General features: G+C 49.7%; 2 protein-coding genes across 2 annotated transcripts; both read left to right on the top strand.

Moving 5' to 3' along the window:
- The first annotated feature begins 406 nt into the window (after positions 1 to 406).
- On the top strand, positions 407 to 19,162 carry ccdc9 (coiled-coil domain containing 9). The gene is made up of 14 exons (XM_056611720.1): positions 407 to 511; positions 1,034 to 1,085; positions 1,317 to 1,421; positions 1,982 to 2,134; positions 4,613 to 5,209; positions 5,435 to 5,518; positions 6,037 to 6,201; positions 6,427 to 6,608; positions 7,469 to 7,530; positions 10,003 to 10,117; positions 10,440 to 10,578; positions 11,456 to 12,008; positions 13,898 to 13,996; positions 17,230 to 19,162. The coding sequence occupies exons 2-14, from the start codon at positions 1,083 to 1,085 to the stop codon at positions 17,232 to 17,234; spliced, it is 2,262 nt and encodes a 753-aa protein (XP_056467695.1). The 5' UTR covers positions 407 to 511; positions 1,034 to 1,082; the 3' UTR covers positions 17,235 to 19,162.
- A 665-nt stretch (positions 19,163 to 19,827) lies between these two features.
- On the top strand, positions 19,828 to 20,586 carry LOC130406424 (putative transmembrane protein INAFM2). Its single transcript, XM_056611989.1, has one exon. It carries the CDS (start codon positions 20,100 to 20,102, stop codon positions 20,412 to 20,414), a length of 315 nt encoding a protein of 104 aa, XP_056467964.1. The 5' UTR covers positions 19,828 to 20,099; the 3' UTR covers positions 20,415 to 20,586.
- The last annotated feature ends 2,630 nt before the right edge of the window (positions 20,587 to 23,216 follow it).

Raw genomic sequence — 23,216 nt, 5'->3', positions numbered from 1 at the left:
AGAGTGTGTTGTTGTTTATATCTTACACTACAAGTAAACCTTTATTTGATAGTTTTAAATTAACGCAGAGGGTACCTAGGCAGTCGTATGCATATTTTGGCGGCTGGTCCAATTACCGCTGTGTCAACGGGTGGAATGAATTTGCTAGTAACTAGCGCCCTCTTGTGTTATTAAAGATCGTCGAATATAAATCTTTATAATCGTCTTAATTTAAACATTTTGTTCGGACTTATTTGATCCATTAAATGAAATGAATAATCAAAAAGCATTTATACATTTATTCAGTATTCCAAAAAAATATATAAACAAAATGATAGGATGACGTCTAAGAAAACGGTAAAATAGTGTGTGCCCCTTTAAGTAATATTGCTCCTTGCTGTGCAGCAGGAAGTTGACTACAGCCAACAGGAAGGCGAATAATGAAAGCACATCAACGAGGTCCGAGGAATTGATACATTGGAACGAGTTGCCACATAGCTCCTTGCACTTTTCGCCAATAACTTCGTTGAAGGTAATGAAAATACGCCATTTGAACAGTTTACATTGACTGTCCCACTTCCCGTTTGAATTGCATGCTTTGCCAACTACCTCCAACTATAAAGCACGGCGCTTTATTTCGTGCTACACAACATGGCCCACTTTGGTTAGATAACTTCCCATGTGTGTTCAAAATATAAACCTATATACAGCCATACTCACTGTTTATAGTTCACATCAGGGCTAGCATAAACCTGCCAGTCATTGCCACACTTTTTCAGTGCTGTGCGGGGTTGACCATGTTAACTGATACGCACCTGTTTACTAATACGCTTTGAGAAGCTTAGACATCTCGAAATGGATTTATTGATTGGCGTAGTTGGTGCCACTTAGGCCTAACGTTACACATCTGCTATGCCATCTATAAATAAGCTTATTCAATCTATTTCTAACTGCTTGAGAGTGTGTCCGAGAACGAATTCGGAGTCGACCTCATCTGCAATGTTGGGCTATTATGTAAGGTTGGCTGCTACAACTTCTTGCCTCTTTTCGACAGGCAGCATATAGGAACCCAACCAGAGAGTGAAGACGGGCTACAAGAAGCCATGGTGAGTGGGAAACCTCCTGAAAACCTGTCACTATATGTCACCGTCTGTCAACGGTGTTCATAGTGTTGCTGTCGTATATCAGTCAGCAAATCTAATTAATTACGCTAGGAGGGTGTCCAATGTGGTGCTATGACTTGTATTTGGATGCGAGACTTCGTGTCTAAACGTGTGGTGGTCTGAAACGGTGGTAGATTTGTGCTCATCATGTCTCATGTGAAATCCTCTGGTCAGTCTTCTGCCATGGATCTGAAGACGAAGGAGGAGAAGGCGGCTGAGCTGGACAAACGCATCGAAGCCCTCAGGAAGAAGAATGAAGCTCTGGTCAAGAGGTACCAGGTAAGAATGGGTTGAGAGATAAACGCACACACTTTCACAACTCTCCCTTTCTCATGCATACGTGCCAGTCTTAATCCCAGGCACACACATTTGCATCCCTTTCACATACACCAAGGGACTTTGCATGGACTTTTAGACCGCAAACTCTGTTCTCACACTCCCTTTACTGTCAGCTCACAGACCCAATGGTTCAGTCGCACATTCAAGAGCATATTTGAAAGATATTACACACTTGCATTTGATGCAAGTGTGTAATTGCATCAAATGCAAGTGTGCGACCCAATCACAGGTAAGATACAAAAGATAAAGATAAATTGGAAGTTTGACTTGACAAACCAATTTTTACTTTCAGTTCACCATTGTATAACTGAGTAAATGTATCCGTTTTTTTGTATATTTTAGTTTTACATATTTTTATTTGATTGCATCTATTTGACGAAACTCTACATGCACTTTTTTAAATGTATTGAACCAACCTAGAGAACTGTAATTTTGTTTTTATTTTAATTGCCCTGGAGATATACCTTCCCATGACCTAATTTCCTAACCCGAACCAATAGGAGATAGAGGAGGACAAGAAGAAGGCGGAGCAGGAGGGCATCGCCGTGACAACCGTCAGAAAGCCCCGCCCCCACGAACCCCACGAGCCGGAAAGAAGGAAGGCGGAGAAGGAGAACTTTTCCATAACGGTGGACCTGTCCAAACCAGCGGGGGTAAGCCATGTCTGGACCCAGCAGTCTTGCTAGGTTCTGAGCTCGGAGCCTGGGCCCGAAACTGAAGGGGCAGAGAGGTTTTCTGGCACCAACTATTACTGTGATACTAACTGATCAAAACCAAAACGTTTATAACATGGTAGGAGTCATCCAAAGAATGTAATGGTGGTGTTTCATTACCATCATCTTTTCCAGTTGGGACATTGGGACTAGTTTAAATAGAAAGTATGTTCTAATTGGTAGATGGGGCTTTTTGATACGTTTTGCACTGAGTCTGGTACACTAGGGAGTAGGAGTGCAGCGCCCAACCCCCGCAGCAGGTTAAAGAATCCCTGGGAGAACCCGGCCTGGTTGACTCCCTGCCTAGTTCATTAGTTGGTCGATAACATTCCATTTGAGGAGCTTTGAGCGGGCATGATGTGGTCGTCGCCGCTAGATGGCGCTGTCCCTCCAGCACTTGCATAGTTTTGTGTGGGTGAGCTTGCTCCTATAGGCAGAGGAGCCAGCTCAGCTTCATGTCCTCTCCACAGTCCCCTGGTCAGCCCCCATGTCTCCCTGTGTCTATAACCCTAAAGCTTCATATCATTACTTTGGTTGGCTCTGCAGTACGGTCGCACGTCAGTATGGAGCAGGTGGAGGTCAGCCTACATCGCCCACAGGTTGTTTGTGGATATTGGGATTCAGACCCAGTCCCTTTCGACTGGGAGTTGAACACCCTAGCGACTGCACTGCCCCCTGCCCTCCCAACTCCTCATTGCACACCAGACTTAGTTTCCCTGGTATGGTACGGGGTGGATGCTGTGAGATGGCGTTCATCTGGGTGATGGTGTAAAGTGAAGCGCCCTAGCATGCTGGTTAAACTCTGTTCAGCCTCATTCTCCCTTCATCCCCCCCCCAGAGGGATTCAATAGAACTACTAGGTACCAGGGAGAACAATCAGTCTGTCCACTGATTGCAGTTTATACAAACAGCACCTTTCAAACACAGAGGTGTTTCTCAGGATTCACATTTAGAGACGATTAAAAGGACAACAGAAGGAGGATGGGTTCAGTTCTGTCTGTTGGCAGGCGGTTGTGGGATGGTTCACTGAGTTGAAGCGCTGTTTGTTTGCAGCAAGGGACAGTCGGGATGGCTGGACAAGAGCTGGACAAGAGCTGGTTGGTTTGAGGTTACTCTATGCTACTACTAGTACTATTTAGTCATTGAGGTCGTTGAGGGGTTTGCTCAAGAAGGCCTGCAGCTAGACATCAGGGTTCGAACTAACTAACGTGTGTGTGTGTGTGTGTGTGTGTGTGTGTGTGTGTGTGTGTGTGTGTGTGTGTGTGTGTGCGCGCGCTTTAGTGGTGCGTGTAAGTGTGGATGTCTGAAAGAACTGACTTTAGAGCAAGACTTAGAGTGGGTTTTTCCTCAAAGTCCATCATGATGAGTTCCTGTCGTGGCACAAATGACCAGCAAATGAGCGGTGGTGCAGAGCGGACCTGTGATGTCCCCTCTAAAGGTTAAATAGAGGGAGTAGGAGGACGGAGAAGCAGAGACGCTGATGATCTCCACGGCTACTTGGAGGGTGGATTATATTCCATCATATAGCAGCCTCTCTCTGCCTCACCGTTTATCAGCTCATAGACTGCCTTCATTGTAAGCCGCCTCAGTTCATCTTCCTCCAGTTCCTTCCTCTCCCTCGGTTCGGTAGACGGTACTGCCCGGATCTCGTCCATTTTACATAATCCATTTTATTCAGCCTTCACTCCACGCGTTACCGGTCTGTGATGCGGTGGATTAAACGGAGAGTAGTGCGGTATTAAACTGTCAGATCCAAGGTTTCTCTCTCCTAATATCCTTCCTCTGTTCCTCCAAGCGGGTCTCCTATGATGTCTGTTTCGCCGTATTCTTGCGTTTGTTTGGTTCTTAGTGATGCTTCAGTTACGCCTGTTTGTTGTGGTTTTCATAGTCGCCTTTTTAAGTGCCGCGGTTTTAAATCTATCTTGCATATCTTTAGTGGCTTTTGTTGAAGGAAATCTTTTGACTTCTTATTAAGCTTCTGTACTTTCTGCTGTTACGCCTGAAAATCCTGTCTGTAATTATAAAAAATCGTAGCTATCATTAGGGCTGGGCGATTAATCGAATTTTGATTTCGATTTTAGCGTCAAACGATCGCAAAATTAATATAATCGAGTTGTCCGATTTTCTTTTAATTTCTTTTTTTTTAAATGTTTTTTTAGAAAAGAAGGGTGGCTACATATCTGTATATAATTTTAGATTTTCTTTTTTACCATTTTGTGTATTATTTATAAGGCAAAGTTCTCAGTTGCAATCGCATTTTTTGTGAGAGACGTGCTGAATGAATAAAACATGTTTTCAAACTTAAAAAAGAATCGTTTGAATAATCGTGATTTCAATATTGACCAAAATGAAATTGGTCTATTATGGTGGTTGCTGTGCCACCACAACGTTATAAGTTGTGATCTCCTCCCGCCCCAGGAGAATAGACAGGTCAACGACCGGAAGCACCTCCCGCCGCGGGGCAGGAAGAGCTCAGAGGAGAGCGACTCCCAAAGGGCCCAGGATGACTCCCCAAGGGCCCACCATAATACCCCCAGGGCCCACCAGGACACCCCCAGGCCCCACCAGGACACCCCCCGGCCCCACCAGGACACCCCCAGGCCCCACCAGGACACCCCCAGGCCCCACCAGGACACCCCCAGGCCCCACCAGGACACCCCCCGGCCCCACCAGGACACCCCCAGGCCCCAGCGCGATGCCGACAGCCCCCCCAGGAGGATGGGGTCGGGCCGTATGGGGCGGGGGGGTCAGAGAGGAGGAGGAGGGGGGCAGCGGCCGGAGAGGAGAGAGTGGGAGCCGCGCTCCGACAGAACGCCCAGAGAAGGAGACAGCGGGGAGGGGGACCCGGGCCGCCGGGGAGGGAGGAGAGGAGGAGGTAGAGGAGGAGGAGAACGAGGAGGAGAACGAGGAGGAGAACGAGGAGGAGAACGAGGAGACAGGCCAGAGAGGGGAGAAAGAGGAGAGAGGGGAGAAAGAGGAGGTGGGACCCCTGGCGGGTCGGACAGGAAGACCAAGGTGAGCATCGCTTTGTTGTCAGGTTGCACTTTGTACAGCGTTTGTACTGGACCGCTTTGTTGTTGGCCATCCGTTGTCATTTCGATTTTCATAGTGTGTGTGTGTGTGTGTGTGTGTGTGTGTGTGTGTGTGTGTGTGTGTGTGTGTGTGTGTGTGTGTGTGTGTGTGTGTGTGTGTGTGTGTGTGTGTGTGTGTGTGTGTGTGTGTGTGTGTGTGTGTCCTCAGGAGTGGGAGGAGAAGAGGAGGCAGAACATCGAGCAGATGAAGGACGAGATGGAGAAGCTGGCCGAGTACGAGCGAGGACAGGGGGTGAGGTTTACATTAGCAGACGCTGTTATCAAAGCGACCTACAATAAGTACATTTGTCTGAAGTAGGTGAAACAATATATTGCTGTCGGTACAGTAAGGATGTTTAGTGACGTGCATTTTTTTGCTTTCAATTGCCCATTTATGAATATATATGTTGTAATTTAACTTGAATGAGAGCTTCCCTGACTCTCTCCGTCGGATCTGGTGGGGACGCAGGACGTAGATCTAGATAGCGCCACGGTTCAACAGAACCAGTTCAAGAACCACAGCTATCCCCTTTGAACAGAGAACCTTGAAGCAGTAGAACAATATTCGTAATTGAATACTCAATATTCATATTTCTTCCTTCCTCATATTGTTTCATACTTTGGTCTGAGGGCGTTTTTTTATTCTTTTAATAAACCTTCTGAGTCGGACCGAACGTAAAGCGGCCATACGGTTTAGATCTGAACGGTAGGATGGTGATTCAAAGCGCGAGGACTGGCTCCTGGGAGACTTAACGGGGATTCTCCCGTCAGGTGGACAGCGAGAAGCCCGTCCGGAACTTCCTGGACGACCCGCGGCGCTCCGGGCCCGTGCCGGACCTCGACCGCAAGGAGGGGAGCCGGCGCCACGTCCGGAACTGGGGAGGAATGGACTTTGAGAACGTGAAGATCGGAGGAGAGCCCCAGAGGGAGTGGACCGTGAGTGGAAGACATTTTGGACCAATCCCATTTTTACCCCTTCCCCTTACCCTTCCCCCTCCCCCTTGTTTTGAAGGGGTAAGGGGTAGAAATGGGATTGGGCCTTTGCATCAGTTGTGGCCTCGGATTATAGTTCCCAAAGAAGTGTCATGTAATTATTGTGTTAACTGACTCAGGACACCCCTCTCGCTCTCTCTCGCTCTCTCTCTCTCTTTCATTGGTCAGAGCCGCCGGCAAGGGGGGCGGGGCTCCGGGGACATGACCATGTCCATGACGGGGCGGGAGCGCGCCGAGTACGTGCGCTGGAAGAAAGAGCGGGAATCGATCGACGAGGAGCGGCTGGCGCGCCACCGCAACGCCACGGGCCAATGGAGGAGGGAGTGGGACGCACAGAAGACCGACGGCATGTAAGAGGGAGGGAGGGAGGGAGGAAGAGGAGGGAGGGAGGGAGGAAGAGGAGGGAGGGAGGCACGCACAGAAGACCGACGGCATGTAAGAGGGAGGGGGGGAGGGAGGGAGGGAGGAAGAGGAGGGAGGGAGGGAGGGACACAAAGAAGACCGACGGCATGTAAGAGAGAGGGAGGGAGGGAGGGAGGGAGGGACGCACAGAAGACCGACGGCATGTAAGAGAGAGGGAGGGAGGGAGGGAGGGACGCACAGAAGACCGACGGCATGTGGGAGGGAGGGAGGGAGGGACGCACAGAAGACCGACGGCATGTAAGAGAGAGGGGGGGAGGGAGGGAGAGGAGGGAGGGAGGGACGCACAGAAGACCGACGGCATGTAAGAGGGAGGGGGGGAGGGAGGGAGGGAGGAAGAGGAGGGAGGGACGCAAAGAAGACCGACGGCATGTATGAGAGAGGGAGGGAGGGAGGGAGGGAGGGACGCACAGAAGACCGACGGCATGTAAGAGGGAGGGAGGGAGGGAGGAAGAGGAGGGAGGGAGGGACGCACAGAAGACCGACGGCATGTAAGAGAGAGGGAGGGAGGGAGGGAGGGAGGAAGAGGAGGGAGGGAGGGACGCAAAGAAGACCGACGGCATGTAAGAGAGAGGGAGGGAGGGAGGGACGCACAAAAGACCGACGGCATGTAAGAGAGAGGAAGAGGGAGGGACGCAAAGAAGACCGACGGCATGTCAGAGAGAGGAAGGAGGGAGGGAGGAAGAGGAGGGAGGGTTTCAGGAGTAACACCGTGGTCCGTTTATATAAATCGAATGTTTGTGTGTGTGTGTGCGTCTTCGGAGCGTTAAGCCTGCAGTGTTCTTCACAGGTTCAAGGAGGACGCATCTGCCCCCACAGAGGGCGACGGGCCAGAGCACGGCGACAGGAGAGGCAAGCACACACACACACACGCACACACACCTCATGAAGTGTCTCTGACAGGGTGTTGTTACCATGGTTACACCACACCTGACCCCCTCTCGAACCACCCTCTCTTCCTGTCTGGAAAGCTATCCCTCTAGTGCACACACGCAGACGTGCACTTTCAAACACACACACACACACACACACACACAGTTGCATGCACAATGTCAATCTATTAAACACAAACTCATGTCAAAAAAAATAACGCACGCACACAGTCAAACTATTATACACACAGCTGCACACAAAGTCAAACTATTAAACCGACAATCACACACTCGTACACACAATCATGCCCCACGCACACACATATTCTCAGAAAGCCGGGAAATAGCAGCGAGTCCTCAGTATGACTGATTAAAGCCCTTATGTAAATGTGTGGTGATTAAGAGAGTTATGTAAATGTGTCCCACCCCAGCCCCTGAGACCCTCATCCAAGGACAGTGACAGGTCGCTAGAGACCTTAAGCACCTTAGCCTCTCTCTCTCTCTCTCTCTCTCTCTCTCTCTCTCTCGCTGTCTCTCTTCATATTTTCCCTTTTGACAATGTTCTCTTGTGTCTCGTCTTCTCAGTCTGCCTCTCTGTCTCTTTCTCTCTGGGTGTATTGTGAGCTGAAAAACGATGGCACATTTTTCGTGGTGTTGTCTTTTGTTTATCTTAACAATGCCTTATACAGGAAGGAATGTTAGGAAGAAAATTCTTCATTGTTTTATCACTTCCTTGCTGGCTGAACCTCTACATAGAACGAGAAGGCTATAACTGTCCAGTTTGCTTGTGTTACCTGCCCCCGAGAATGTATTCATAGGTTAATGTCTGATGAATAACTTATTTTAGGACGGCAGAGTATTTGCTTTAATTTCGAGTATGACCTTGAGGAGATACAGGCATCTTCCATGAGACGGTGGGTGTACGGGATTGTTCTAGAAAGGCATTCTCTTTGAGGGCGGTGTCAGCAGAGGGGGGGGGTGGGGGGCAATGATCCTCGTGGAGAGGGAAGGATTGGCCGTGAGAGGCCGGGTTAATTTGCGGTACACTACAAGAGGAATCCCTCCAGGCGTCTACACATCAGAGCAGTCGGAAGATTGGCATGGCCTCAGTATTAGATTTGAGGCTACAATCCAAATTAAAATCACATAACACCGTTCAATTACAGAGAGGAAGGGGAACATCTCTAGGGGCAGGGAGAATGCAAATTCCTTTAAAATTGAGGTGTAATTATCTAAACAAGGTTTATATCATTTGTATATAATTGTGTATTATAATTATGCTTGCATAGTCCACGACCATAGCCCTTATCCAGCCCTGGGCCTCAACACAGTGGATTGAATCTTTTTTTCATTGCGCCACAGCTGTTAAAATCCCTTTATCATCAACCTCTAAGTGTCTGCTCTCGTGCCACGCCTCAGTCTCCCTCCCTCTCTTGTTCCTCTCTTCATGTCTTCATTTTATCTGCACGCCTTCATCCTCCCATTTGGCTTTTTATTCCTATGTTCCCTTCACCTTCTGTCGCTCATCCTCTACGCTTCTTATCGTTCCCTCAAAACTCTCCTCCATTACCTCTCGGCTCTTCTCTCATTCAGTTTTTTTTTTATTTTTATTTTTTTACTTTTCTCCACTTATCTCTTCCTTCACTTTAATGACATGTCTTTCTCTCGCCGACTCTCTCCGTCTTACTCTGTCGCTGTCTTGCTCTCCCTCTCTCGGTATTGTTCACTCTCTCTCTCTGTCTCTCTGTCTCTCTGTCTCTCTGTCTCTCTCTCTCTCTCTCTCTCGCTCTCTCTCTCTGTCCCTCTCTGTCCCTCTCTGTAAGTGCCACTCGTCCCTCATGAGTAGCGTGGCTAATAGCTGGTTGACCTTCTGGCCGGGGTCGGACGGGCTCAGTATCTCTGGGGAAATGGAGACTCACAACGGGGCTGGCTGCAGTCTCTGCTAAGCCCTCCACCATGATATCACCTGAGACCGGCTTTTCTCCTCTTAAAGCTGAATAATTGGATCAAACGTGCGCACAGAGGTAGAGGGGACCAAGGCAGATGAAAGGCAAACGCTCTGTTGAGTTCAGTTCAGTTTTAAGAAACCATAACGACGGATAAACACGTCAAGAGACTAGAACAACTCAACGGATTAGACTTGCCTTCCTCTTTGTTTTTAGCATACACCATGTGACCAGCCTTATTATTTCTACAATAATACTATTGTTGCAATCCTTTCCCAGATCCCTAATGGCTGCCGCTGTCTATTCATCTCAGACTTTATAACACAGTCTCTGTTCAGGTGATCCGGGATTAGATAGCGGCGAGGGAGTGAATGATTTAGCTCCCGTCACCGTGAGAGATGGTGATAAGGATGCGGTGCGTTTTAAAATTCCCCTTTTGTAATGTTTGTTCTGCCTGTCCCGCGTTCCTCGCTCCCTCCATGTTTGTCCATCGCTTGGTTGCCCAGACGACAGCCAGCGCCCGCCGAGGGCCCCCACCGTCGGGGACTTCCTGACCCCTGGCCGGGGGGGCCGGGGGGGCCGGACCCGGGGACGGGACCGGGATCAGCGGCAGAGCTACAGGTGCGTGGGGGTCGAAGGAGCGGCGGTGTTTCTGTTGAAGGCGCGGATGCTGGAGCCGACAGAAACAGACACAAGCAGAGTACAAAAAGCACATGAATGTAATACAGTTGTGTTGATATATACGTATGTGTTTTATGTATTTATCCAACTACACCAATCGAGCAATTCATTGTGCAGGATGGAGGGAGAGAGGGAGAGAGGGGGAGAGAGAGAGATTCTCTGAAAGTTTAGTTGACCTGATAAACAGGGTTTACTCCCCCTCTATTGGGGGTGTTGTGGTTTTGTGTGCGTGCTCATACCCTGTTATTCCCTGATACTACAGCATGCACGACAACCGCTGGGAGGGAGAGCGGGAGGATGAGGCCCGAGAGAAGAGGGACAAACCCAAGAGAGAGGACGAGGAGGAGAGGAGGGAGGTGAAGGAGGAGGAGAAGAGGCCTAAAGCGGCCCCGCCACAGAAGGTACTTGGTTTACGACCCTTTATGGATGCCTTTTAGATGTTTTTACACTGCCAAATATGCTTCTTATGCACGCCTTTTTCCCAGCATGGTTTCGCGCGTTTACACTGCCCGGGGTAAATTGCCGGCTTGAACTAGCACCCCAATTTACCCTCCCGGACCGTACACACGGTGGCGGTTTCATTCTGATAATGTAAATGTGATTAGACGGTTCCAGGGGCGGGACTCGGGTAGAGGTGTCGCTGCGTTGTCTAGACGGGGACAACGCAGCGAAATCAACACCAGTAGTTCTCACTGGAGAGAGACCGTGAAATCTGCGAGGTGCTGAACATCTGAGTGAAGGTGTTGCAGTCACAATTAAAAGGAGACGGGGAAAGATGGTGCGATCTACAAGAAAGACAGTTTTTATCCTCTGGATAAAAACAAGTGGTCAGTAAAATAATGAATATGATGGTGTTCTGGTACTTATAGGAAATAGTTATTTGCGTTTTTAGCCTAGACTCAGATGTATACTTATTCTTGCATGCGAGTGTCATGAATCATAAAAAAAATGAAATATTTGTCCTATGCAAATTATTCTAAAGAGGTCTAGAAGACCGAAGGCAGTGAAATTGCCGGGCGTGCCAAGACGCGACCGAACTGGCTTGGCAGTGTTAAAAGGCCTATTGATATCCGTGTGTAATAATGGATTTTGAATCAGATGGTTAGGTAGAATAGATATATTATATGGCTAAATCGGTTGACCTGGCTGTACAGAATGACCACGTGTTGATAACGTAACCATGGGACCACCACTGTGTCATGTTATTCACGGGACCCGCACACGGCGGTCCCCTTAACCCCATGTGTCCTGTTCCCGTGACAACCCCCGGTACCCCAGGAAGCCAGGCGGGGCGAGGCGGAGGAAGACGAGGACGAGTGGGAGGACGCCAGCGATGGGGAGGACGGCGGCTCGGACGACGACGAAGGTGGAAGCAGCGAGGAGGGCGACCAGGAGGAGAAGAGGGACGCGGGGAAGGAGGAGACCGCCGCCAACGCCGTCGCCGCCGCCGCCGCCGCCCCTCCGACTCCTGCCCCCGCCTCGGTGGTGGTGACCAGCCCCAGGGAGCAGCGCACCCCCCGGCCCAAGGTCCAGATCCCCAGCCCCGCGGCGGCGGCGGCGGCGGCGGCCCAGGACTCCCCCGAGGGGACCAAGCCCCTCAGCCCCTTCGCCCCCCCCGACGGCTACCAGCCCGTGACGGACTGGGGGGACGCGATGGAGGAGCAGTCCCCCTGCAGCAGCCTGGGAGAGAGCCCGCTGAAGCCCCCCAGCGCCGAGAGCAGCCCCGCCCAGAGCCAGAGCCAGAGCCAGAGCCGGCGCCCCCAGGAGGGGGGCCGCCGGGGCGGGCGGCGCCCACCCACCGACCTCCGGGAGAAGCTGAACGCGGCCGCAGGTAGGAGGGGGAGTTGAACCCGCCGGGGAATCAGTTTTTTTTTTTTTTAATTTGTGGACTTGGATTTCCAGCCTGAGCGCTCACGGCCCCCGAGGGCATTGAGTGGAGCTCCTTTGTTTTGTGTGAAGTGTCCTTTGTACAGTCTGGGCCTCCCTGAAGGAGAAATCAGGATGACAAAGGCTCTGCCGCCCGCAGTTTAGAACCGCTCGTCTCTACCTTCGATCTTCACTCTTGATTTACTGTGTGCCCTCTTCATTGATGTATTCAGTGATTTTGGCTCTCAAATTAACCAACGACCTCCCTTTTACTCCCTTGCCTTCCTTGTTCTCTCTCACCCTTCCCTCTCCTTCAATTTTGTTTTGTCTTTCCGACCCTTTTTTAATCTCTTCCCTCTCCTCCCTGTCCTCCCCTTCTGTCCACAGCAGTGCAGTCCTCCTCTCTAGGGCGGACTAAGGTCCAGCCAACAGTCATTGTATCAGAAACAGACTCCACCCCCTCAGCAGACCCTCGCCCCGCCCCTTCAGTGGTCGTTTCCTCTGACTCCGCCCCCTCAGTGGTCGTTTCCTCAGCTGCCTCTGACTCCGCCCCCTCAGTGGTCGATTCCTCTGACTCCGCCCCCTCAGTGGTCGTTTCCTCGGCTGCCTCTGACTCCGCCCCCCCAGTGGTCGATTCCTCTGACTCCGCCCCCTCAGTGGTCGATTCCTCTGACTCCACCCCCTCAGTGGTCGTATCCTCTGAGTCCCCCCCCTCAGTGGTTGATTCCTCTGACTCCACCCCCTCAGTGGTCGTTTCCTCAGCTGCCTCTGACTCCGCCCCCTCAGTGGTAGTTTCCTCTGCCCCCTCAGCTGCCTCTGACTCCGCCTCCTCAGTGGTAGTTTCCTCCGCCCCCTCAGCTGCCTCTGACTCCGCCCCCTCAGTGGTCGTTTCCTCAGCTGCCTCTGACTCCGCCCCCTCAGTGGTCGTTTCCTCAGCTGCCTCTGAATCCGCCCCCTCAGTTGTCGTTTCCTCTGACTCAGTAGCCGATTCCTCTGACTCCACCCCCTCAGTGCTTGTTTCCTCTGACTCCGCCCCCTCAGTTGTCGTTTCCTCTGACTCCGCCCCCTCAGTGGCCGATTCCTCTGACTCCACCCCCTCAGTGGTCGTGTCCTCTGAGTCCGCCCCCTCAGTGGTCGCTTCCTGTGCCCCTTCAACTGCATCTAACTCCGCCCCCTCAGTTGTCGTTTCCCCTGACTCCACCCCCTCAGTGGTCCCTGACTCCACCCCCTCAACAGCCCCTTCTGTGGTGCCTCAACCTGACGCCTCAGATGATTCTGACTCCTCCAACTATGAGAGCGACTCCTCTTCAACATCATCTGACCCCGCCCCCTCTGAGGTGTCTGACCCCGCCCCCTCTGAGGTGTCTGACCCCGCCCCCTCTGAGGTGTCTGCCCCCGCCCCCTCCGAGGTGTCTGACCCCGCCCCCTCTGAGGTGTCTGACCCCGCCCCCTCTGAGGTTCCTGACCCCGCCCCCTCTACAGTATCTGCCACTGACATGGAGGTAGCGGTTGTGGAGCAGGATGCACCTGCTACACCTCCACTGGGTAAAGAACTGCAAAAATGGCAAAGAACAAATCACATATTTGCTTGCATTGAATTAACGCCTTTGATGGGTGCAACAGAAAGGTTATTGTCATCATTTTCTGGGAAACATTTAAATCCTACCCAGCTATTGCGTGCAGCCAAATCTACTTGTGATGTCACTAGTGGATCGATTTTGAAATGGCATGTAATGACCAAGCGGCATTACTCGTGGTGCTAGAGAGTGACACGGTTAAACAAGGGAAGATGTTAACCCATGTTTCCGTCTCCCCTTCCTCCCCTCCACCTCTACGTCTCCTCTACCCCCGCAGGAGAGACCGCAGACCTCCCAGCGCTGACTGACGCCGCCACCACCGAGCCAGCAGGGGGCGACCAGGACGCACCTGAACCCTCCGTCATCGTGTCCTCAGGTGCGGTTCCACATCAGCCACTTTCAGGCGGTCATGTACCGGAAGGCCCGTCTGACGCTCACTTGACCCCTCCCGCACGCCCCTCACTTCCTGTTTCCTGTTGGTCTAATCACAGAAAGCTCGGAGTTGGTGTCCTCCTGTTGTGTGTGTCTCCCGCTCACTGTCCACAGCGTTCGTTGTGTGTCCCTCTAGGCCACCGTACCAGGGTGACCTCTGCTCCCCTCTTAGCGTGCACGCGCCAGCCACAAACACAAAGCACTAGGGCTGGCTATTGCCAGGTACCACACAATTCAATTAAATTTGATTCTTTAGGTCTTTATTCGATTCGATTTCGGTTTGATATTGATCCAATTGCTTCGATATCGATTCCATAATACGTGCAGATGACAAAAATACCTAAATATTATAAAAAAATGGAATACACCATTGTATAGTATTGTTCCTGAGCTAAACTTGCAGCATAAAAGTAATAATGATAACATGGACAAATGTAAAAGGGCATGCACATTTAGGCATACTCGCTTCTAGATTACAATGACTTTATGGAAATAATCGATTTCAAAAAAATCGTAATCGAAACTGAATTAAGAACAAATAAATTGCAGTGTGCACTGATGAATCAATATTTTTACCCAGCCCTACAAAGCACCACGCCAAACTTTGTTTGATTGTATGTCACCGCTTGGCTTTTGGGATCCGGTCTGCACTGGACACTTTCCTCATTACCCGCCCGATTGGATCCCTTCTTCCTTGTTGAAACTCCTCCCCCCTCCCGACTATGCTCCTCCCACCCCGGGTGGCTGTCGTCACTCACCGTTCCCTCTGTCGTTGTGCCGCTTCATCACTGTGCTGTAAGCCCCGCCCACTTCTCCTCGTCCTCTCCAAGAGTGGTTCTTCCTTGTGTGGTGATCTCTGGTACCCCTGTGAGTGGTTGTAGCATGGCATGCTGCCTCTCCATCCGCTGTATGTGGTGACTAGTGCTTCCTCTCTGCCTCTCATCCGCTCCTCTGGTGTTTTCCCCACGGTGGATGAACCCATGAAGCCATCACCCACAATGGGCTGATTTACAAATGTCGGTTCATTGCTCTAACTGAACTAGCATGCAATTAGTAGGCAGTAATGGCTTCCAGATTGAGATCTAATGATGTGTCCTCCATTAGACACGTTCAAAATGCCTCAAAAGTGGGAAATTGAATTATTGAATATCAGCCCTGCTTAATGTTACTCTTGCTCTACGATTTCCCAATCACTGCTATTGTGAGATACTAGTGTTCTTTTTGAGCTTGGAATCGGATCAATGTCTAATTAATATTATAATGAGGAAAGCTAAGGGGAGTGTAAGGATAAATAGAGAGTATTCGGAGGGAGAGACGACCCGGTTCCTTTCTGCCTTGAATGCAGCTTGAAATCAGGCTTTGCTTGCTTGGCTGCTCCATTACCATCTTTGGGAGCAGAAACTACTTGAAAGTTGTGTGTTGCTCGTGTCTTTGAATATCCATTGTCATGAAACGTGTGTGTGTGTGTGTGTGTGTGTGTGTGTGTGTGTGTGTGTGTGTGTGTGTGTGTGTGTGTGTGTGTGTGTGTGTGTGTGTGTGTGTGTGTGTGTGTGTGTGTGTGTGTGTGTGTGTGTGTGTGTGTGTGTGTGTGTGATACTTATTTTTGTGATCCAACTATGGAGATGAATGTGCTTACCAGAATTGATTGTTGTTATTTTAAAATGAATCGATGTGGCCACGCACTCACACACACACACACAGCAGCAGTGTTGTTTATTTACTCTACTATTACAACTAGAAATAGTACTCATAGTTTTGTCTTGATTCAGTTTCATAGCTAGCCTGACATCACCAGATCCATTCTCAAAAGAGTATTACTCGCGAACCTCGGTTAATTTTAGATTTCCAAGGGACCACGGTCCTAAAATGCCCCTGGACCCAATTGGAAAGACCTACAAACACAGCAACTTAGTCTGATTCTACCTAATAGTAGAGTCTTTAAATGTTGAGGATCTGGGTAGGTCTACAGGGAAGGGTGGACCGCCCAAGGACCGCCACACGTACACCATCCATTAGCTTCTCGGCCCACAACGATCCATTAGCGTGTTGTCGCTCCCTGCTAATGGCAATGGGAGGACCATAGCGGTTAGCATTATCAAACATTTGACGTCTCACTTTACTCACTTTACTCACTTTACTCACTTTTTGAGTGGGTCATTAGTGACGCTCGCGAGACGGCAGCGTGTGGTGTTTACCGTCTCCGTGAGGCCAGCGCTGCTGTAGCGCCAGGGAGGGGCCCAGGAAACGAGGGGGATTAGAGCAACAATTACGCCCGTAAAAGGTTTTTTAGAGGGAATTAACCGGAGCAGGCTGGACAGATGACGGGCAGATAGGACGGAGGGCCGTTTGAAGGGCTGAGGTCTGATTGGATTACAGCCTCACGGATCAGATGACTTGAAGCACAGCCGTGGTTTATGATGATGAGGGATGTCAAAATCCCCCCCGAGAACCAGTTGTCGATTTTGTTTTGGCTCCGTATGCTTGAACATACGCCTTTCTGGATTTTAAATCGCTATACAAAGATCTATTCATTCAGAAGGGCAGCTTGTAGACCACAGTCACAAGCGACCGTCTGCAGAATAATAATTATTGTGGGAATTAAATTTAATTTTACTGGATATTAACAGGATGTGATGGGGGTTTGTGTTGAATCAAGCAATCCAACCCGCTTCCTGTTGAGGTCATCCGATGGACTGACTCGATTATGTTTTGTAGCATCCTCTTTTTCATGTTCATAAGCGAGGCGTTGAGACCTGAGCTGACTCCCTGAACAGTTTCCTGTGTGGTCGTCATGAGGACGGAAGTGGTTATCCACTTGACTCGTGGGTCGGTGTGTGAACGCCTCGCTCCAATAGGAGCGAGGGCGGAGGACAACCTACCCTGCTCCCATGCTTAATCTGGGTCGCGACCAAGGAAGACTTAAGAAAGGTCGCCCTTATGAAGGGACGGTCAAATGCACTTGGAAACACTTCTTGTTTTGCCCCCAATCCCATGATGCACTCTGATCAAACCTGGGCCCATCAGGAAGATGGGCACCCAACACTTCTCTTGGTCAGAGGTCATAATAGTGATACTAAACTGTTCGCACAATCGTTAGTCTGAGATGACACACACACACTATACTCTATGCCTTACCCTCAATGCCTCCCTCCCCCCCCGTGTGTTCTCTATCGACAGGCTGAGGTTCCCGGGGACCCCCAAAGACACCCTGCTAAGGTTCCAAAGGAGAGAGTGATGGAGAGCGGAGAGGAGGAAGGTTGGCCCGCGGCAGAGTGACGCCGATGGACTCGTAGCGTACTGATCATACTGATCCCGGCAGGGCAAGGGACTGGAAGGGGTCACTACCATGATGTCACTACCACACTGACATCACCACAATGTCACTACCATGAAGGGGGCCCTGTTGAGTGACATCATGGACCAAACTCTACTTTGACTGTGCTGTCTCCCCCCATATGCCCTCCCTTTTTATTTTTCCTCTTGAGTTGTGTTTAGGCAACACTAGCCGGTGGAAGACTAGCCTTTTTTTTTTTTTTATCTATATATTTTGGAAAGCTTTCATCATCCTCCGCATCCAGGAGAAAACGACTTTTATCTCCCCATATCTGCAAACGAACGGCGTGGGTAGTGGTGTGTATTTGCTTTGTTCTGGCCGCACACTACTGCAGTAACGGCCGCACGGGAAGTGACTGAAGTCCTAGGAATTAAGTCGCCTAATTGGCTCTTTGAGGCTGAAAGACGCCCAAACATTTTTTTATGTCTTTGCTTGGTTTTAATGTTTCTATGAGTTTATAAAATACCAAATGTCAGTCAATTTTTTTCCTCCGTATACAAGAGCTCTCTCTCTATTGATGAATAATTGTCACCATATGTGCTGAATGTGTGCATTGGTGTGTTCCCAGATTATGAAATATGTTATCATGTTGCTATATGTGGGTAAAAGAAATTGAACACGGGTTTAGAGGGCAAAACAACTGAATTTAGCGCTGTTACCCCTCATAAATGTTTATCTTCAGTTTGTGTCTGAAGCAACTCTAAACAGATTGGAGTTATGGGTCAATCATGAAGACTCTAGACTGCTGCTGTCAATGGGCCTCAGTCAACCGGCGGCCATCTTGGTTCTAAAACGCTAGCAGGGTATTCGAACGGAACACGGAATTCTGCGTTCAGTTCCATCACTACAAGTGTTTAGAACAAGATGACCGCCAGGTGAAGGGGGGCCAACAAACCTGTGTTTGCGGGAATGGATTTTTATTTAAACTAAACAATCATGCATCAACCAAGGAAAGAATTTATCCGTTTTTAAACTTTGTCGTCTGCTATACTGTCTGCTATACTGAGAATCCTTCTCATGTGGAGAATATGAAATATATTTCCCCTATTTTTTTTAGCCAGGGGAGGCATTTTATTTAGAAGCATTTTTTTTGGTCTAATCAAGTTTACTGATTTTTACAAATTGCCTCCCCTAGCTTTAAGTGCTGTGAGAATATACGGCTATTCTTACGTACTGACAGGTGACAGTGGTTGAAACCTGACTTGACCTCAGCATACTACAAAGTGCTTTAGGATGATACTTTTTACTACATTTGAATAGGTCTAGCTTTTATTTTCAATGAGGGTCCTGTGTTGAAATCGCATGAAGACACTGTTTTCAAAGATGGAAAATCGATCATGTTCGACTTTGCTGTAAAGATGAAGTGGGTGATGTCATTAAGACAAGATGTGACATGGTGTCAACATTAATGAACATTCCACGCTTTATTTGTGGCATGATGGAGCAGATGATGAAAGGACCTTTCAGTGCTCTTAGTTTGGTGGCCATTTTTTATTTCTTAGCTGTTAAGACTGGGTGATTGTATTTGAAGTCATCTGCATTTCAATGTAACATCAGATTATAAATGTCTTCTTATTGGATCCTGCAATTAATTACATTTTTGATGATTGAGTTTCAAAGGAATGGATGTTGAACGTTTTACTATTTTGTTGCCTCTTGGAGCTGTCGGATGTGCAAGCTTATCCATTTTATCTATAGAAGATCACTGCTTGTAGCCTACTGTTTAAATTCAATTATCCAATAAAATGATTGCTTTGGAGTGTGTGTGTGTGTGTGTGTGTGTGTGTGTGTGTGTGTGTGTGTGTGTGTGTGTGTGTGTGTGTGTGTGTGTGTGTGTGTGTGTGTGTGTGTGTGTGTGTGTGACAATAGTAATAATGTAGCAAATACATTTCTAAAAATGCGATCTATGACTTTTTTTTATAGGCTATATATAAACATCTGCAAGTTCTGACGGTGATCTCGTGTGCTGGTCGTTCTCGGAGCTTTTCAAGTCGTTTTCCTACGCGCACACACTGTGCGCGGTACCTCATTGATACGCCTCTCCGACCTTGAGCTCCGGGAAGGTGAGCCCCCAACCCGCGGCTCCTGGGAACGCGACGAGCAGGTCGCACTCGAGTCGACGATGGTCGTAAACGTCCTCCATAAATACGTCATATTGATGTACGACCCGTCTCAGACCCCCAGCAGTACTGAGAGTTATAGTACGCTTTGTGTCGGAGAATGGGCGAGTTACTGCTCTATAGGAGCCACATAGGCCTATATCAAGGAAATGTATTTGAAATGGGGAAACTGGTGATTATGTGACTGAATACCGCCCCCTCCCCTCCCTTCTTCATCTCTCCTCCTCCCCCCTCTCCCTACCCCTTCCTTCTGCGGGACGTTTTGTCCCAAACTATAACCCAATCGTTGCGTGTTGCGTACTTTCTGCTCCGCCTCAACCTGGATCCAAAGAAGGAAGAAACCCCACCGGGTGCACATCTTGTGCGCAACGACCAGCAGCGCAGCACAGCTGTACGGTGAGGGAAGGGTGTGTGTCCGGGCGTGTGTGTGAAGCTGTCCGGCCGTGACCGACCCAGTTGCGGTGCAGTGTTGTCAACACTGCCGCACTCTCCGTGACAGGCTTGGAGAGAACCAGGACCACAGCTGGAGCCCCCCTCTCCCTCTCCCCGTCTTTGGCTATCCCTATCAACAACTGGCTCCAGTTTGAGGCACCATGAGAGCGGTGAGCAGCAAGCAGGGCTCCGCCGGCGGCAGCAGCAGCGCCGCGGCCACAGAGAAGCAGAACGGCGGGGACATGAAGCGCAGGCCCAGCTACCCGGGAGACCAGCGGGTGAAGCACGCCAACCTGTCCACCAAGATCTGGGTCAAAGTAGCTATGGCCATCGCGTACTTCCTCTGCGTGTCCGTCGCGGCGTTCATACTGGTCATCTACTACGTGTTTTTCTGGACGCCGGATGCGCATTACAACATCACGGGCAACGGCACGGACCCTCCGAACCGCACCGACTGCGCTCCGAGGTCCGGGTGACCGCCGCTCCGCGCCCCGGTCAGCGGAACACGGGCTGCCGTGTCCCGCAGCGGCTCATGACGGACACCGGTGACACGCGCGGATTTCTATAAGAACGCTCCGTCCTGCACCTGGAGTTGGGGATGCGACTGAAGAAGAGCCGATGCCGCTGGCGGGGGGGGAGAAGGGGGTCGCGGAGCCAGGATAAGTGCATCAGTGCTCCGCATGCAGAGGGGGGGTGTGTGTGGATACGGACTCGCTTCACACACAGGCACGCAGTCCCCCTGACATTATGGGATGTTTATACTCTGCACTGAGCAACTCTCTTTCCACGAAGAAGACTGGGGATGACACAAACACACACACGCACACTGTAAGCCGACTTTCTCACACACACACACACACACACACACACACACACACACACACACACACACACACACACACACACACACACACACACACACACACACACTGTGTCCTCCACTGTGCTATGTATCTCCACAGCACGGTGCTGTGTTTTCATTCAGGTATTTAGAGGAATTCAAAGCGATAACGTACTGTAGCGGTAGCAGTATAAGTAGCCTATTCATATAGACAGCATCGCCGGTAGCTTGTAGTAGCTATATGAATGCACGGTGGTCACTATGTATTATTTCAGATGCAACCGTTTTATCGTTCACAGCAACTTTTAGCCTACCACATGACATGACGTGAGAATAACCAAACGCGACGTCACGTGTTGACCCCCGAGCCTCGGCTCGGTTAATCCAGTCCCGCGACCCGGACGCTCTTTAGACTGTTTTATTGACAATGTGTAGCCTTCCGGGTTTATTGCTATAATATGATAAACTATGCATTATTAGCCTACTCTGGAGTATGTGTCTTTATTGTGGAAAGGAAAGAGATGGGAAGATCAAACCACTTATTTCGCAGCTCATGTAGGAAATCTTCATCAGGTGTTTCAGGGGGAAAAACAAATTCAACAATTCGATGCAACAAACAGGCCTGGGGCTTCCTGGTGTCTCCATTTTATGAACTACGTTTTGTATGCACTCACACCTCCTCCAACATCACATCCCTCCCATTCCCCCGGGTGAAGCATTCTAGTTATTTGGTGTAATGCAACAGCGAATTGTGTGTGTGTGTGTGTGTGTGTGTGTGTGTGTGTGTGTGTGTGTGTGTGTGTGTGTGTGTGTGTGTGTGTGTGTGTGTGTGTGTGTGTGTGTGTGCGCGTGCGTGCGTGCGTGCGTGCGTGTGCGTGTGTGCGTGTGTGTGTGTGTGTGTGTGTGCGCGCGTGTCTGTGTGTATGCCTGTGTGTCTGTCTGTGTGTCATTCATCAAAATGTACCGCGGATGTTGCCAGGATGTCTCTCAACACCACCCTGCTCTCTCCCTCCACCTCCACATCCTTTTCATCCAGAGTGACAGCGGAATTCTATACTTTTCCCTTCTCCTCCCCGCCACAACCACTCTTATGCGAACATCCATTTACTCTCCCCTGGATTTGGCGTGAAATTAAGTCCCCTATACAAGCAACCACATGTCATGCGTGGCCCCTCAGTGACCCCTGGCTGAATCCCGGACAATTCCCTTTTTTATGAGTGAATGTTTTGTTATTGTTGTTGTTTAGGGTCGGGCGCAGCTTTGAACAGACTAAAGCGTTTAGTATCTTATCCTAGATTTATTTCTTGTATGTTTCCCCGAATTGCTATTTGTCTTACCTTGGTCTTACCTTGGTCTTACCTTGGCCTTTGTCTTACCTTGGCCTATTTACCTCACCACGGCCGACGGGACACACTCTCGTTGGGGATTGACTAATCGCGATGCACAGCCTGCACTGCACAGTCTTTAGCCTGCAGCAACATTCGTCTGCTGCCCCATCCACGATGCTCAGCTTCCCTGGTCAACAACACATTAAGTACTTGATGCATCGTCGTCCAGGGCAGCTTCGGTGATGGGGTCCGTGGCCGACTGGTCCTCAAGTGGACGGGCCCAGTCCAGTGTCGCCCTCGCGAGTCGCGCATCCTTGAAACGTCTAATGCCGTTCAGTTACCGCCACATGTGATATTATCCACATTTTAGGAATTATTATGGATTTATTTAAGTTGTATGAAGCCTACTCTAATGAATACATTAAAATACGTAATTTTCTTATTTTTGTCTTATCTCTGTCTGATCTGGTCCACACATTTGTAGCACAGGTCATTAAGAACAAATTATTTAGTCAGCCATATTTCAAAGTTGTTGAATAAACCAGACGATTTGAGGAGTCCTCGAGTCAACGTACATGCACACGTGCGTGCGTCCGCTCACACCTTTAACCGAACCATCACGTGCATACCCGATGCAGGTGCAGCGCGCGACGAGCCTCCAGCACAGCTTGTAATTGGATGCTTGCTGGCGGAGCGCGCGCTGCTGAGCTAGCAGTTCAGCACTGCAGCATCAAGCTCTCCCCGTGCCAAGTCCCAGCTCTTTAACGGCAGGGAGTCGATATTGGTCAACGGTTACGGAACAGGCGGGGAAGCCGCATACCTCTTTGCAACCCCCTCTGCTAAAGACATGGCCTACACTGCTACATATATATCAATACAGAGATAGGGTACAAATATGATGAAATAAACATATCCTTTCGTATTTTAAACGTTATATTGTGTGTCTTATAGTGGGTAAATATCATGAATTCCCCCCCCATCCCCCAATCCCCTTTTGTGATTATATAGCATGGCGACGTCGCCTGCTATGATTAACGACTCGCGGAAGCACTGCGGTGGTCGTCGGGTTCAGCTGTATCAGAAGCAGCTGGTATGAGAGACTGCTCTTT

This window comes from Gadus chalcogrammus, chromosome 16 (genome assembly GCF_026213295.1).
Source record: "Gadus chalcogrammus isolate NIFS_2021 chromosome 16, NIFS_Gcha_1.0, whole genome shotgun sequence".
Taxonomy (NCBI): domain Eukaryota; kingdom Metazoa; phylum Chordata; class Actinopteri; order Gadiformes; family Gadidae; genus Gadus; species Gadus chalcogrammus.
This window is presented reverse-complemented; position numbering and strand designations above follow the sequence as displayed.